Source organism: Aythya marila, assembly GCF_965140915.1.
Source record: "Aythya marila genome assembly, chromosome: 1".
NCBI lineage: Eukaryota > Metazoa > Chordata > Aves > Anseriformes > Anatidae > Aythya > Aythya marila.
Window position 1 is genome coordinate 206,128,224 of NC_139042.1, and position 15,367 is coordinate 206,143,590.

A 15,367-nucleotide genomic window follows, 5' to 3' on the forward strand; every position below is an offset into this window, starting at 1 on the left:
GGCAAGAGGGAGGCAGGGCGGAGTGTGGGCGCGGGCAGGCAGGCGGAACCAATCGAGCGCCGAGCGAGCGAGCGGGGAGGGAGGCGGAACGAAAGGAAGGCGGAACGAAAGGGAGGCGGAACGAAAAAGCGGCGGAACGAAAGCGCGCGGGGGAGGGGGGGGAGCGGTTTCCCGCCCGGCCCCTTTTTGGGAACGGAAGGGACCAAGATGGCGGCGCCCAGCCCGGCGGGGGCCCGGGGGAGGCCGCCCGGGGTCACCCCGCAGCAGATTCGGGACCTGATCGACGGCGGCATCGCCCCGGAGGGGGACGGCACCGACGGGTGGGGGCTGTGGGGGGGGTGGGGAGAGGCCTAGAGGGGGGTACGGGGGTTGGGGGGGGTGGGAGGGGGGCGTTGGGCCCGGGTGGGGGGGGATGGAGGTGGGGGGGGGGGATGGGAGGGGGGTTGGGGGGGGTTGGGGGGTGTTGAGGGGGTTTAGGGGGTGCTATGGGGGATTTTTGGGGGGGTGGGGGGCGTTTGGGGGTGATGAGAGGGGGTTTGGGGGGTGATGGGGGTGTTTGGGGGGCACTATGGGGGGTTTAGGGGGCGCTGAGGGGGGTAGAGGGGCGTTGGGGGTGTTTGGGGAGTGCTGAGGGGGGGTTAGGGGGGGTTTGAGGGGGGATGGGGGGCGTTTGGGGGTGCTGAGGGGGGTTTGGGGGGCGATGGGGGGCGTTGGGGGGTGATGAGAGGGGGTTTGGGGGGCGATGGGGGGCGTTGGGGGGTGATGAGAGGGGGTTTGGGGGGCGATGGGAGGGGTTTTGTGGGTGATGGGGGGGTTGGGGGGTGCTGAGAGGGGGTTTGGGGGGTGATGGGGAGGTTTGGGGAGCACTATGGGGGGTTTAGGGGATGCTGAGGGGCAATGGGGGCATTTGGAGGGTGATGAGAGGGGGTTTGGGGGGCGCTGGGGGGGTTATGGGGTGCTGAGGGGGGGTTTGAGGGGGGATGGGGGGCGTTTGGGGGTGATGAGAGGGGGTTTGGGGGTAATGGAGGGGTTTGGGGGGTGCTGAGAGGGGATTTAGGGGGCACTGAGGGGGGTTTGGGGGGTGATGGGGGGCGTTTGGGGGCGATGAGAGGGGGTTTGGGGGGTGCTATGGGGGGGCTTAGGGGGTGGTGAGGGGGGTTGGGGGGTGCTGAGGGATGGATTGGGGGGGCTGGGGGGGACTGAGGGAGGGTTTGGGAGTGATGAGGAGGGTTTGGGGGTGGTAGAGGGGTGCTGAGGAGGGGTTGGGGGTGCTGGGGGGGATTTGGGGGTGGTAACAGGGGGCGTGCTGGGAGCACGGGGCACTGGGAGGCATGGGAAGGGGAACTGGGAGGCACTGGGAGGTGCTGGGGCACCAATTTAGGTCTTACTGGTGGGCACTGGGGGGGCTCCGAGAGACTCAGCTCTTACTGGGAGGCACTGGGAGGACTCCGAGAGGCTTGGCCGTTACTGGGGGGCACCAATTTAGGTCTTACTGGGGGCCTCCAAGAGACTCGGGTCTTACTGGTGGGCACTGGGAGGGCTCCAAGAGGCTCGGCCCTTACTGGGGGGCACTGGGGGGGCTCTGAGAGGCTCAGCTCTTACTGGGGGGGCTCCGAGAGGCTCAGTCTTTACTGGGGGGCACTGATTTAGGTCTTACTGGGGGGGCTCCAAGAGACTTAGGTCTTACTGGGAGACACTGGGAAGGCTCCAAGAGGCTCAGCCCTTACTGGGAGGCACTGGGAGGGCTCCGAGAGGCTCGGCCCTTACTGGGGGGCACCAATTTAGGTCTTACTGGGGGCCTCCAAGAGACTCGGGTCTTACTGGTGGGCACTGGGAGGGCTCCAAGAGGCTCAACCTTACTGGGAGGCACTGGGAGGGCTCCGAGAGGCTCGGCCCTTACTGGGGGGCACCAATTTAGGTCTTACTGGGGGCCTCCAAGAGACTTGGGTCTTACTGGGAGGCACTGGGGGGGGCTCTGAGAGGCTCAGCCCTTACTGGGAGGGCTCCGAGAGGCTTGGCCCTTACTGGGAGGCACTGGGAGCACTCCGAGAGGCTCAGCCGTTACTGGGGGGCACCAATTTAGGTCTTACTGGGGGCCTCCAAGAGACTCGGGTCTTACTGGTGGGCACTGGGAGGGCTCCGAGAGGCTCGGCCCTTACTGGGGGGCACTGGGGGGGCTCTGAGAGGCTCAGCCTTTACTGGGGGGCACCAATTTAGGTCTTACTGGGGGCCTCCAAGAGACTTGGGTCTTACTGGGAGGCACTGGGGAGGCTCCGAGAGGCTCAGCCCTTACTGGGAGACACTGGGGGGGGCTCCGAGAGGCTCAGTCCTTACTGGGGGGGCTCCGAGAGGCTCAGCCCTTACTGGGGGGCACTGACTTGGGTCTTACTGGGGGGGGTCCAAGATACTCAGCCCTTACTGGGAGGCACTGGGGGGTTCCAAGAGGCCCAACCCTTACTGGGAGGCACTGGGGGGGGCTCCGAGAGGTTCAGCCCTTACTGGGGGGCACCAATTTAGGTCTTACTGGGGGCCTCCAAGAGACTTGGGTCTTACTGGGAGGCACTGGGGGGGGCTCTGAGAGGCTCAGCCCTTACTGGGAGGGCTCCGAGAGGCTTGGCCCTTACTGGGAGGCACTGGGAGGACTCCGAGAGGCTTGGCCCTTACTGGGGGGCACCAATTTAGCTCTTACTGGGGGGGGTCCAAGATACTCAGCCCTTACTGGGAGGCACTGGGAAGGCTCCAAGAGGCTCAACCCTTACTGGGAGGCACTGGGGGGGGGCTCCGAGAGGCTCAACCCTTACTGGGGGGGGCTCGGGGGCTTCTGAAAAAGAGCCAGTGGCAAGGATGAGGTGACAGAAGGTTTTTTTTTGGGGGGTGTGAGGACGTTTTGCTCCCTTTCCCCTTCAGGAAGGACGCGGCGGCCGGGCCGCAAGCCGCTAACGGGTCTCCGCAGCCCGATGCCCCCCCCTCGGAGTCGACGAGCAAAGAGGCCTACTTCAGCAGGGTGCAAACCTTCACCATATCCTTCTGCCGACCCCAAAGGCTCCCCGCGGCTTTTCTGGGGTTGGTTTTGTAGGGCATGAGCCATCGGGTGAGGAACCAGGCGGCTGAAGGTGGAGATCTGCGGGGATTTGGGGGTTTTTGTCTGTGAGGGATGAGGTGGGTAAAGGTGGAGATGAACAAGGGAATTTTGGGGTTTTGTCTGTGAGGAATGAGGCGTCTGAAGGTGGAGATTAACCAAGGATTTTTGGGGTCTTGTCCATGAGGAACAAGGCATCAAAAGGTGGAGATTAACCAGGGAATTTTGGGGTTTTGTTCGTGAGGAATTGAGGAGTTTAAAGGTGGAGATTTACAGGGATTTTGGGGGTTTTGTCTGTGAGGAACCAGGTGTCTGAAGGTAGAGATTTACAAGGATTTTGGGGGTTTTATCCATGAGGAACCAGGCATCTGAAAGTGGGGATTAGCCAGGGATTTTGGGGGTTTTGTCCATGAGGAATGAGGCATCTAAAGGTGGAGATTAACCAGGGAATTTTGGGGTTTTGTCCGTGAAGACTGAGGCATCTGAAGGTGGAGATTAACCAGGGATTTTTGGGGTCTTGTCTGTGAGGAATGAGGCGTCTAAAGGTGGAGATCTACAGGGATTTTTGGGGTCTTGTGTGTGAGGAATGAGGTGTGTAAAGGTGGAGATTTACAGGGATTTTGGGGTTTTGAGTGTGAGGAACCAGGCATCTAAAGGTGGAGATTAGCCAGGGAATTTTGGGGTTTTGTGAATGAGGTGTGTAAAGGTAGAGACCTACAGAGAATTTTGGGGTTTTGTCTGTGAGGAATGAGGTGTCTGAAGGTAGAGATTTACAAGGATTTTTGGGGTTTTGTCTGTGAGGAATGAAGTGTCTAAAGTTGGAGATTAACCAAGGATTTTGGGGTTTTATCCGTGAGGAATCTGGCATCTGAAAGTGGGGACTAGCCAGGGATTTTGGGGGTTTTGTCCATGAGGAATGAGGTGTCTGAAGTCGGAGATTTACAGGGAATTTTGGGGTTTTGTCCATGAGGAATGAGGCATCTCAAGGTGGAGATTAACCATGGATTTTTGGGGTCTTGTCTGTGAGGAATGAGGCGTCTAAAGGTGGAGATTTACAGGAATTTTTGGGGTCGTGTGTGAGGAATGAGGTCTGTAAAGGTGGAGATTTACAGGGATTTTGGGGTTTTGAGTGTGAGGAACCAGGCATCTAAAGGTGGAGATTAGCCAGGGAATTTGGGGGTTTTGTGAATGAGGTGTGTAAAGGTGGGGAGATCTACAGGGATTTTGGGGATTTTGTCTGTGAGGAATGAGGCATCAAAAGGTGAGGATTAACCAGGGAATTTTGGGGTTTTATCTGTGAGGGATGAGGCATCTAAAATTGGAGATTTACAGGGAATTTTGGGGTTGTTTTGGGGGTTTTATCCTTAACTCTGGCACCCGCTGAAGTGGGCGGGCAAGCCCCACGAGCTGTCGCCGCTGGTGTGCGCCAGGTACGGCTGGGCCAACGTGGAGTGCGACATGCTGAAGTGCTCCAGCTGCCAGGCCTTCCTCTGCGCCAGCCTGCAGCTCGCCTTCGACTTCGCCAAGTGTGAGTTATCCCCAGGGGTGGGGCTGAGGGCAGGGGCAACGTTCCTACAGCCGGGTTTTGGGATCCTGCACCTCGCTGGCTGCCCAAACGGCTCCTGTGGGCTTGGCTGGGTGGCGCCGGGCACCTCCTGGCCCTGAAAATGAAGGGCAAAGCTAAGAAAGTTCCTTTAGTTTGTGAGAAAGTGGTAAAACTCCCTGCTGATGCTGTCAGAGGTGGGTTTCCAGGCTCCTTGGGCTGCTCCTCGGCTGGTTTTTCTTGACTAAAAAGACTTTGACTCGACTAAAAAGACTTTGACTCGACTAAAAAACACTTTGACTCGACTAAAAAACACTTTGACTCGACTAAAAACACTTTGACTTGATGAAAAAGACTTGAAACTTTTCTTAATTAAGAAGGGCAGGGGGCTGCTGGTGCTGCCAGTCCATGCAGGCGCTCGGCTCGTGTAAATCAATTCAGAAAGCCCTCCTGCTGCCCTGTTAACACCAGGTTGGATTTCCAGCACTAAAACTCCTCCCGTTGGCCTCAGGTTCCTCGCACTGGTGCTGTGGCACACGGGGAGAGAGCGATAAAAGCACAGGGCTGAGGGTGCCAGGGAAACACCAACCTCTGCGACGTGCTCAGCACCTGCAGGACAGGAGCAGGACTTGGTGCTCGGGGGCTGTGCTGGCTCCCGAGCCCTAATCCCACCCAAATCCCACCCAAATCCTGCCCAAACCCTTATTTTCCTTCACCCGGGTCTATCCCAGATATCTGGAAAGGGTTTTTTTTTGCCCGCCATCAACGAGTTTCATCTCCTCTCCTCAATTTTTTTTGCCTTTATGGGGCCGGTGCCCGCTGTTTGCTCAGGCTATCTTTGTTCAATAAACCTTGGCCCCGCTGCCCCGCTTAGAAATCACGCCGCTTTAGGAGGACCTGGAATAAGCAGGGGGCAGAGGAGGAGGAGGAGAGGAAGCGTTAAAAGGAGCGTTTTGGTTCTGAAACTCCTAACTTTTGGTTCCCAAACTCGCAGCGTGTGGCCAAATGAAAAGAAATGGTGGATTTTTAGGGAGAAGGGAGCTGCATTTTCAGGCAGGGCTGCAATTCGGCTCCTGCAGCTGGGGTCTGGCAGCAGCCCAGGTCGAGGTAAAATCGGGGAGAGGAACCCCCCCGGGCTGGGGGCTGGCTCGGGTGCAGCTCTCCTCGCCCCTGCTCGCTGTTGGTTCTTCCCCTCCCCTTCCCCGAGGAGTAGCAGTGGGTTTTGCCTTGCAGACAAGGAGCGCTGCTCCGAGCTGAAGAAATCCTTGAGCACCGCGCACGAGAAGTTCTGCTTCTGGCCGGACAACCCCTGCCCAGGTCGGTCTCTCAGAGCCCAGCACGGCTCCGGGATCTCCTTTCCATCACTTTTCCCTTCTCCTCTCGTATCTGTGGCTTGTGTCTCTTCTGTTCTCTTCTCCTCCTGTATCTGTGGGGTGATTTGGGATGCTCGGAGGCTCATAGATTTTATCTTCCTGCTCATCTTGGAGGTCTGAACCAAAATCTTTCCGTGCTTCAAAGCACCAGGACGGGTCCCTGCAAAGGAACGAGAGGCTGCCCAGCTTTTATTTAAAAAAAAACATCCTCAGACCTTTCCTGGCCTCGTTTTCTCTCTCCCTGCAGGCTAATGAGGGGCGAGGAGCAGATGTCTCACCCAAAACCACCTTTTTTTTTCCCTCCTCCAGCCCGCTTCGCCCTGCTGCTGGTGGACGAGCCCCGAGCCCTTCTCCAGGATTTCCTGGAGCGCTTCCAGAGCCTGTGCCAGCTGGAGCTGCAGCTGCCCTCCCTCCGAGCCGAGGACATGAAAACCATGGTGAGTTCCTCTCTGCCCTGGCTTTGGGGTGTTCCAGGGCCCCGTAACGAGGCGAGCTGGGCACGGCCTGACTCAAACAGCTCCAGGTGAGGACCTGGATCGTGCGTATTAAGGGTCTGGCGTCGCCTTGGCTTTCTCCACGGGTGCTCCCCGCGGGGTGATTTTCCCCTGGCCTTTGTGGAAGCACCTTAAAGGGGGTATGGGGGGGTTTCTGCCACTTTGGGGGGGGTTCTTGCAGGTTTGGGGGGGTTTCTTGCAGGTTTGGGGGGGTTTCTGCCATGCAAACCCTTGCCCAACACGGTTGCAGCCGGCTCGTGCCATCGTGTTACCGGTGTCAGGGGGCTGCAGTGCTGAGGTCCTGCTCCAGGCCTGTCCTGGCAAGGTCCAAAAGTCATTTTGGGTCCCACAGCCCTCTTTGGGACTGTTCCCTGGCAGCTCCCACCCCATTTATTACCTCCAGGGGCTCTGAGGATCCTACGAGAGGCTGGAGATGAGAGCTCAACCCTGCAGAAGGGAGGAGCAGGGGGGCAGGAGCTGAAGCGTAGCCTTTGAGGGCTCTTTTCTCTCTCTGCATCACACCAACAGCCCCAAAAGTGCTCTTGGCTTGCCCCAAACACCGATATTTTCACAATCCCTGCTTGGCATCAAAGGCACAGCCTCCTGGTGGCAGAGCTGAGATCTGCTCTGCATGCGGGGAAGCAAACGGTGCTTGGACCCCTGCAGGCAACAAGGGCAGAGGCAAACGGGCACAGGGAAGGAGAGAGCCATGGCTCTGGGTGGCTTTTGTGTGCTAAGCAGGGAATTTAAGGGCTGAGCGTGCTGGCTCGTGCCCGTCGGGGCGGTGAATTGGGACCTTTCTCCACGCCTTGTGTGGTTTGTGGGTATTTTGCCGGGCTAACTTGCCAGATTTGGGGCTCTCGCTCTTTTCCCGACTCACTTTTCTAACCAGAGAGTCCCTCACCTGTCACGCCGGGGGTCTTCCCGTGCTCCTTTTGATATTTAAGCATTATTGCCAGGCCAGGAATCCCGAGGACAGCACTTCAATAACAAAAAAAAGGAGCTGCAGGGGGCAAATCCAGCCCCAAAACACCGCTGGACTCACAGGAAGGTGAGCGCTGCCTCTGACCACCCGTTCTGCTGCCTCTCTCTTCCCTTCCCCAGTCCCTGACGGAGGAGAAGATCGCCTCGCTCCTCCAGCTGCTTCGGGAGGAGCTGGAGCTCAAGGCAGAGGGCGAGAAGGCGCCGGTGAAGCTCTCCTCCGAGGCTCTGCCCCTGCACGTGTCCGCCTGCGTCCTGGCGCTGTGCGGCTGGACCTGCGGGTGAGTAGCTTGGCTGCCCCCAGGGCGAAAAGATCTTTCAAAAGATCTCTTCCCGGGGTGGGGAAGGGTCTGAAGAGACACCATTGCTTTGAGTTCGGTGCCGATTTCCACGCTGAAAGCTGGTGGGGCTGGGGGCAGCGACGTTTTCGGGCACCGGGCGGATAAGCCGAGCGTGCTGCTGGGCCGTGGCAAGCCAAAATGTAAAGGAGAATTTAAATCAGGGATATTCGGGGGGGTTCCACGTCCTTCTCAGCACATTGGGCTGCGAAACCTATAACCATCCGCCCCTCAGCTGAGGCTGTGAACCCGTGACCCTTCCCAAAACCCACGTCCTTTATGGAAGCTGTGATTTTTGGGAATGTCCCGGGCTCGTCCTCACCTTCCTCCATGCCTCGGCTCCGTCCCCGCAGCGCCGTGTCCGGCTCCTCGCTCCTCTCGGTCATCACCTGCTCGCGCTGCATGAGGAAGGTGGGCTTGTGGGGCTTCCACCAGCTCGATCCTGGGGGCTTGGAGATGGATTCGGGACCCTCCGAGCGCTGCCCGCCCGTGCCCACGTCCCCGCGCAGGATGCTGACGCGGAGCCAAGACGTTTTTCCTCCAGGCTCCGAGCAGGTAGGGCCAGCAGGCTTGGGTTTTGGGGTTGCTGGGTGCTCGCAGGGCTTGAGGGTGAGGTAGTTTGGGTGCCTGCTACCCTAAAAGGGGCTCCGCCAGGGGTTTTGATGTCTGATTTGGGCTGGGCAGCGCCTCCCTGGCCCTTTCAGGCTGTGCTGGTGGCTCGAGGAATCACAGAACCACAGAATGGTTGGGGGTGGAAGGGACTTTTGGGGTCCTTCTGGGGCCACCCCGAGCTGGTGCCCAGCCCCACGTCCAAGAAGATCCTCGAGGAGGGGACACCAAAACCTTTGGGTGCCTGGGGCAGGGCTCTGGCACCCTCCCAGCCCAGAAATGCTTCGTGGTGTTCAGAGGGAACCTCCTGAGCTCCAGCTTTCAGCTTTTCCCCATATCAGAGATATTTAAACCCCTTCCAGCGTTTTGATTATCCTTTACCGAGCTCTCCCCGCTCCGTCCACCCCCCTCTCGTACTGGGGAGCCCAGAACTGGACCCAGTTCCCCAGGGGAAGCCTCAGCGGTGCTGAGCAGAGGGCCAAAAGGGCCAAAATCAAAACCCCTCCAACCTGCTGGCGATCCTACACCCACCAGCAGGGACACCACCAGCAGGAGCACGTCCCTTAGCTCACATCCCGCAAATTTCCTGCACGATTCCTTCCCGGGAGGGTTCCCCCAGTAATTAATTCTCATCCTTTCCCCTCTGGCAGCAGGAGAAGAGCCCCTCCCCGGCGGTCTCTCGCCCACGGATTTGGGATTCCCCCAGCCCCGGGGAGCGAGGAGGAGAATTGGAGGCGGCCAGCCCCGCGCCGCGCAGCCGCCCCGTCACCCGCAGCATGGGGCAAGGGGAAAACGTGGACGTGCCCTCCAGCCCCGTCCGCAGGGCCAAACGGGCTCGGCTCTGCTCTTCCAGCAGCTCGGTGAGTGCCACGGGGCCGGGAGGGAGCAAAAATTGGGGGAGACGAAGCTCTGGGACGGCTCCCGGCCGGCGTTTGGGCACGGAGAGGGTTTTATGGCCTGTTTTAAGCTATCCTGTCACTGATATCCTTCTCTCCCGTCTTCTCTGCCTTCCCAGGACGTTTCTTCGAGGAGTTTTTTTGATCCCAGCTCGCAGCATCGCGACTGGTGCCCCTGGGTCAACGCGGTGGAGGGCGCGGAGGCCCCGCAGGATTCCACAGCCCGGGCGCCGGAGGAGCCCCCCAAAGCAGAGCCCGGCTGGCGAGTGATCCTCAACCTGCTCCTGACCCTCAGAAAATGTGACAGAGCGCCCGAAACCGAGCCCGTGGTGAGCCTGCGGGGTTCCCAGCCCCGATCCTCAGCACCCGAGCGCTGTTTGCTGCTGCCTTCCCCAGGGCTGAAAGCCTTCGGGTGGGATTTTGGGGCAGATGAGCCTCTTTTGGGCAAAAAAACAGAGCCAGCGACGGGGTGGAGAGGATCAAGGAGGTGTTTTTGGAGCTTGTTTCCCCTCTGGCTGCTCTGGCAGCCTCCCGGCCAGGTCTCATCTGCTCTTGACGTGCTGTGAGCGGATCTGGTGGGGGGGCTGCTATAAATACCAGCCCTCCTCAGCTCCAGTTTCACTTCGTGTCCTGCTGGAGAGCTCCCAGCAGCGTCCTGCTGGCCCAGCACCCCCAGCCTCGTGGAGCTGTGGCTTTGCAGAGCCTGGGGGAGGCTGCAGCCCGCCCCGAGCGGGTGCTGGGTGCCCCCAAAAACCCCGTTAGCTGCTCCTGCTCGGGGCTGAGCTGCAGCCCTCCCGCTTCACCCTTTGCCCCGAGCCCTTCCTATGAGTTGCAGCCCCCCCAAGGGCTTTTCCCTCGTGATTTTCCTGCTGGGAAACGGCTCTAACACCAAAAAGAGACGCTCGCTGACGTCCTGGTAGCCAGCAGGGGTATTTCAGGTTGCTTTTTTGGGTCTGTAGGGCCGGTCTGGAGGCTCTTTGACCTCTCTTCCTTCTTCTGCAGAGCCTCTCGGTGAAATCCTCCAAGGTTTTCCGCATTTTCCGCCAGTGGGAGAGCGTGGATCCCTCCTGAACCTGCTGCTGCCTCCGGGGGAACCTCACGCAGCCCCTCGTTGAGGGGGGACACCGGGCAGCGCCTCGCTCCGGCACCGAACCACCGGGGAAGCCTCCAACGTGTGCTGAGAAATCCCCGGGCTGCCCCAGTGCCAAAATAGCCCCACAACAGCCTCCGGGGACCCCCCTGATCCCCAAATGCCTTCCTCGAAGCCCCCTCACCTTCACCAGGTGCTGCTGTAACCCTCAACCCCGAGGGTTTCGACAGCTCCGACTGCGCGGGGTGGCCGAGGGGGACGCGGTCACCCTGCTGGGGGTGATTTGGGGTCCGGCTGGGATCTGCCCCCATAAGCACGGGGAGGTGATGCCAGGTGGGAATAAACATTTCATGGTTTTTCTTACGGTTTCTGTGGCTCTTTTTTGTGGGGCAAAGTGATCCCTGGGCCGGCAGCGGGGTCGAGCCAAAGAGCATTATCAGCTCCCAAGCTGCTGGGAGCAGATAATGTCCCCGTCGTCTGTCCCGGGGTGATAAATTGCCCAGGCAGGAGCTTTGGGGCCAAAAAACGGGGAAAATGCTGCTCAGGGGATTCCTCTGGCTTGGGTGGTGATCTCCTTTCCCACGAAAGAGGGAGAAAAAGGTGAGGGAGGAAACCCTGATCTCGTGTCTCCATCCTCGAGGATGTGGAAGGGGCTTTGGGGAGGGCTCAGACCCCACAGCTGCCCCCAGAGCAGCCTTGGGCCTCCTCACTTTGGGTCTGCTGCTCTCAAATTGGTGGGGGAAAAGGCACAGGGATGTGGTGTTCCCATGTTTCAGAGCAAAAGCTCCCCCTTGTCCCTATTTTAGGGGTCGGGATGTTTCTGAGCCAGGAGCTCATCACACCGGGGGGGCCCTGCCTCGGTTTCCCTATTAAAGCATCTCACAGAATCGTCACCATCTCATCTTTTTTGGGGTATTTTCTGGTTTCCCTGTTCCCAGGAAGGCAGCAGCCACTGTGCTTGGGGCTGGTCCCTGCTTTCAGTCACAACGGTGCCACCGTGGCCGGCCCTGAACCCCAAAACTTGTAGGTTTACCTGCCCAAGTTTTTTGGGGGGGCTTCTGGGGGACATCTAGGGTTTGAGGGAAGGGGTTCTCTTCCTTCCTGAAGAGGAACTGTGGTCCTTCACCCCATGGATGACAAATTTCATTTTTTTTTCTGTCTCAGGGGGTTCCCCAGTCCCTTCCGTTCCCTCACCCACCCCACAAAGCACGGGGCAGTGTCACAGTGGGGTGGGGGGCGTGATGCCATAATCCCTGCTCACCCTGGCCAGCCTCAACCCCCTGTTTTTAGGCATGGGTGGGATTCGGAGGGTCCCCAACCCCACTGTGAGCCCACCTACAGGGATCCCATGGGATCCTACAGACGTGTGGGTGCTGCTCCAGGACCGCCAGCAGCTCAACCCCAAGGATAACCCCCCAAAAAAAGGGTCAGGATGCCATCGTGGTCCCTATAACCCCATTTTATTTAAAGAAATAAAGAAAAAACCTGCTTTTTCCCTCTATTTTCCTGCCTGGATGTGACCGAGGAGCATCAAAGTCGAGGGAAACGGGGACCCCGTAACCCCACAGCTTTACTCACCGCTGACCCCATTGCTGTTTTCCTCCTGGATTCCTCCGGGTTTAACTCACCCAGGATGTGAATCCAACCCCTCGGCGGCAGGTTACATCCTGCCCCGTGACTGAGGACCAGCTGGGGGACGTCAGGGCCCTAAATTGAGGAAAAAACAACCCCCGGCTCGTATATAGGGTGGGGACTTTATGGGGTTCCCCGGTTGCGTGGCCTCCCCGTGCACAGCAGTGCCGGCTCATCGCAGGCACGGGGAGGTGACGCTGGGTGAATTTGTGGTGATGCCGGGGTCAGGAATGCGGGATGTCCGCCCTGGGGCGTGGAGGTGCCACGGCATCCCGAAAAATATCCCTTAATGTCATCCTCCTGCCACCCGCTGTCACCTCCGGGTGCCTCCTCTGCTCTGTCCGGTTGGGTAAACCGAGGCAGGGCGAGATGCCTCAGCAGCACGACATCCCGTGGCGTGCCTCATGATGATGCTGTGCCCATTTGATGTGATCCTAAATACGACCCCACAAATTTTTGGGGCGGCTGGAGGGCGATGTTGCTGCCCTCCCTGAGGCCACCTGAGACCCTGTGGAGTTCTGTGGGGGCATGTGGAGTAACACGGTGTTTTCACGGGCTGAATTTTGAGGTAAACCCCCCCGGAATCACCACAATTTCCCCCAAACCCCAAAACCTCCCCCTTTTCCTCCCGACAGCAGCCTCGAACCCGCGGCCCTTCGCATCCCACCCACGCTCTGCGAACTACAACCCCCCTTATTGGAACTACAACTCCCATCACCCCCCGCGCTCTGGGCGGGCCCTGGCCCGTCTCGCCCAATAGCAGCCCGGCGGGGCGGTGAGGTCACTGCGGGTGACGTCAGGGGGCCAGAGTGAGGCTCGGGGCTGAGGCGACCGGAGCGGGGCTGAGGCGGCGGCGGCGGCGGCGGCGGCGGCACCACAGGAGGGGGGCGGCGGCCGCGACCCCGGCCCCGCTTGAAGGGAGAGCCCCGATCGCGCTCCCTTCTCACCCTTCGAGCTCCTTTGGGTCCCGGCGAGCCTCTTCTGCCTCCTCTTCCTCCTCCTCAGCGGCGCTGACAGCCCGCCCGGAGCCCCGGGGGCGGCGGCCACCATGTCGTCCCCCAGCCCGGGCAAGCGGCGGATGGACACCGACGTGGTCAAGCTGTATCCTTGGGCCCTCCTCTTCCTCTTCTTCCTCCTCTTTAGGCCTCGGGAGGGGACCGGGAACCCCCCCCCCTATCGCTTCTCCTCCTCCCGGTGTCCCCCCGGTATCGCCGACCCCCTTTTATATCGCGACACCCCCCCTTATATCGCGATATCCCCCCTTTTTTATCGCGACACCCCCCTCTTTTATCGCCACCCCCCCCCCCCCCCCCCTCCTTATTATCGCCCTTTTGTCAGGCCGGGCCCAGGCCTCGCCTCACAGCAAGGCCGGACGGGGCCCCCCCCATAGCCTGGAGCCCCCCCCTTTTATCCAGGGAAAGGCCTCACCCCCCCAAAAAATCCCAAATCCCCCCTTATTTTCCTTTTTTTGGGGGATTTTCCCCCTTTTTTGGCACCCCCCCTAACCCTAAGGGTGCCCCCCTCCAGCCCCCTCCCCATTAACCCCCCTGCCCGCTATGAGGACTCCCCGGGTGGCCCCAAACCCCTGAAAAAAAACCCTTTTTGGGTTTTTTATTAGGGTTATTATCCCCCCCCCACGATGGCAGCCTGCCCTTCACCGAGCTGCCAGCTTCAGGGCTTTGAGTTAGGGTTTATTTTTTATTTTGGGGGGGGTTTATCTCCAAACAAACCCTTATTAGCAGGTGGGGAAAGGGCTTTTTGGGGCCGGGAGGAGGTCCCGTTTATGTAACACGCCAGGTTAGGGTAGGTTCCCCCCCCCCTTCAGCCTGGATCTGTTTATATTTTTCCTTCCTTCTTTTCTTTTTTTATTTTTCCCCTCTTTTCTCCTTCTTGCCCCTCGGTGGGGGGGGGCAAATCCTTTTCCCCTGCCTCCCTCCGGGATGGAAAACATCAGGAATTTGGGTATGGGATCGCTTTATTAATAGGTTTTGTTTACAAGGCAGCGGCGTGCGCCGAGCAGGGGGGGACACGGATGACAACAGCCCCCAAAATCTTCCCCAGGACCTCCCAGAGCAAGACCCGGGGCTGCCCCCTCCGAGAGCTCGAGGTCTGATTTCGGTCCCGGCGAGATACCCAAACTTATTTGGCTTTTGGGGTTATTTTTTTAGGGGTTTTGGGGGGGGGGGGGGGGAAAGGAAGAGCGCCGCCGTTCGTGGCTGGTCGAAGGAAACTTGTGCTGACGTTCGGCGTGCTCGCTGCTCCCCTCGGCGTATTTTGGTGGCGGTGGTTGGTTTTTTTTTGTTGGTTTTGTGTTTTTTTTTTTTTTTTTTTTTTTGAGCAAATAGGAAACGAGCGGCGATCACGGCTGAATCGGGGCTATTTTTATCCGGGGGTTTAAAGTTACACACACGGCGAATCGGGGCCGGGAGGAGGGTCGGCGATTCCAGCTGCTTGGGTTTATTTTGTTGTTGTTGTTTTTATTTTTTTTGTCCCCTTCTCCCCCCAAAAAAAATCACGGATAGGGCCAACACCAGGAGGGCTCCGAGCTGCAGAGGGGCCGAGGCCCGAGCTGAGCTGCTGCCGCTCTCCTTTCCCCTCCCCCTGCCCTTTTTTTTTTTCTTCCTTTTCTTGATTTTTCTTCCTTTAGAAGCCGGCACCGCGGCGTTTTGGGAGACAAAGAGCAGCTTTTCAGAGCCAGCAGCCTTCCTGAACCCTCTCCTCTCCCCTTTTCCCATTTCCAGAGGCGCCGGGGCCGTGCGCTGGTAGGTTTTTCAGCCCTCGACACCTCCTTTCTGCTCTCTCCCTGACAAAAGAAACCCGAGGGTGGCTCTCCCCGGAGCCCAGCTCTCCTCATCACCCCGTAACCCTCGGTGTTTTTGGGGTTTCGAGCGGCCGGCGTCCTGCGGCCAACAAACTTGGGAAGTTGTGCGTGTGTCAGATGACTGCTCGCCGCTCCTCCCTCCCTCCCTCCCTCCCTCCCCAGCCTTTTTTTTTTTTTTTTTTTGGTTGTTTGCCTCCCTAGGCCCTGCTTTTGCCCCCCCCGAGCCCTAAAAACAAATCCCGGGGGGAGCCCAAAATTAGGATTTGCCCTGACCCCCCCCCTTTCCAGGTGCCTTTTGGTGGGCACCGAAGGATTGGGGGCGTCTGGAGGAATGTTTGTGGTGCCCGCACCCCCCCGGGGCTGGAGGGTTTTGTTGTCGCGGCGCTTTTCTCCCCGTTTCTGCTGCCATTTTCGTGGCGTTTTTCCCTTTTCGGCCTCATTTTCGCCTTCTTGCTGGGGAAATAACGGCGCGGATCCGTGCTGGGGGGGTGCCTTTAGAGAGAGGGGGGGG

The 15,367-nt window shown here is 59.2% G+C and overlaps 2 protein-coding genes across 2 annotated transcripts in view; both read left to right on the forward strand.

Moving 5' to 3' along the window:
• The first annotated feature begins 197 nt into the window (after positions 1 to 197).
• On the forward strand, positions 198 to 10,751 carry ZC3HC1 (zinc finger C3HC-type containing 1). Its single transcript, XM_082784771.1, has 10 exons — positions 198 to 320; positions 2,908 to 3,018; positions 4,456 to 4,607; positions 5,856 to 5,939; positions 6,305 to 6,432; positions 7,594 to 7,751; positions 8,162 to 8,363; positions 9,068 to 9,277; positions 9,433 to 9,642; positions 10,316 to 10,751. The coding sequence occupies exons 1-10, from the start codon at positions 208 to 210 to the stop codon at positions 10,382 to 10,384; spliced, it is 1,437 nt and encodes a 478-aa protein (XP_082640897.1). The 5' UTR covers positions 198 to 207; the 3' UTR covers positions 10,385 to 10,751.
• A 2,099-nt stretch (positions 10,752 to 12,850) lies between these two features.
• The window catches only part of UBE2H (ubiquitin conjugating enzyme E2 H), a 44,979-nt gene continuing 42,462 nt past the window's right edge, over positions 12,851 to 15,367 (forward strand). The window contains exon 1 of the mRNA XM_082784778.1: positions 12,851 to 13,136. Coding sequence (XP_082640904.1) covers positions 13,084 to 13,136 — 53 coding nt within the window. The 5' untranslated portion in view covers positions 12,851 to 13,083. The remainder of the gene's footprint in view (positions 13,137 to 15,367) is intronic.

Excerpts from the sequence above, each read along its gene's own strand:
- ZC3HC1 (XM_082784771.1), top strand. The coding sequence starts at position 208 with ATGGCGGCGCCCAGCCCGGCGGGGGCCCGGGGGAGGCCGCCCGGGGTC. Across the intron at positions 3,019-4,455 it reads AGCAGGGTGCAAACCTTCAC|CCCGCTGAAGTGGGCGGGCA; the intron begins CATATCCTTCTG and ends TTAACTCTGGCA. Across the intron at positions 9,278-9,432 it reads TCTGCTCTTCCAGCAGCTCG|GACGTTTCTTCGAGGAGTTT; the intron begins GTGAGTGCCACG and ends CTGCCTTCCCAG.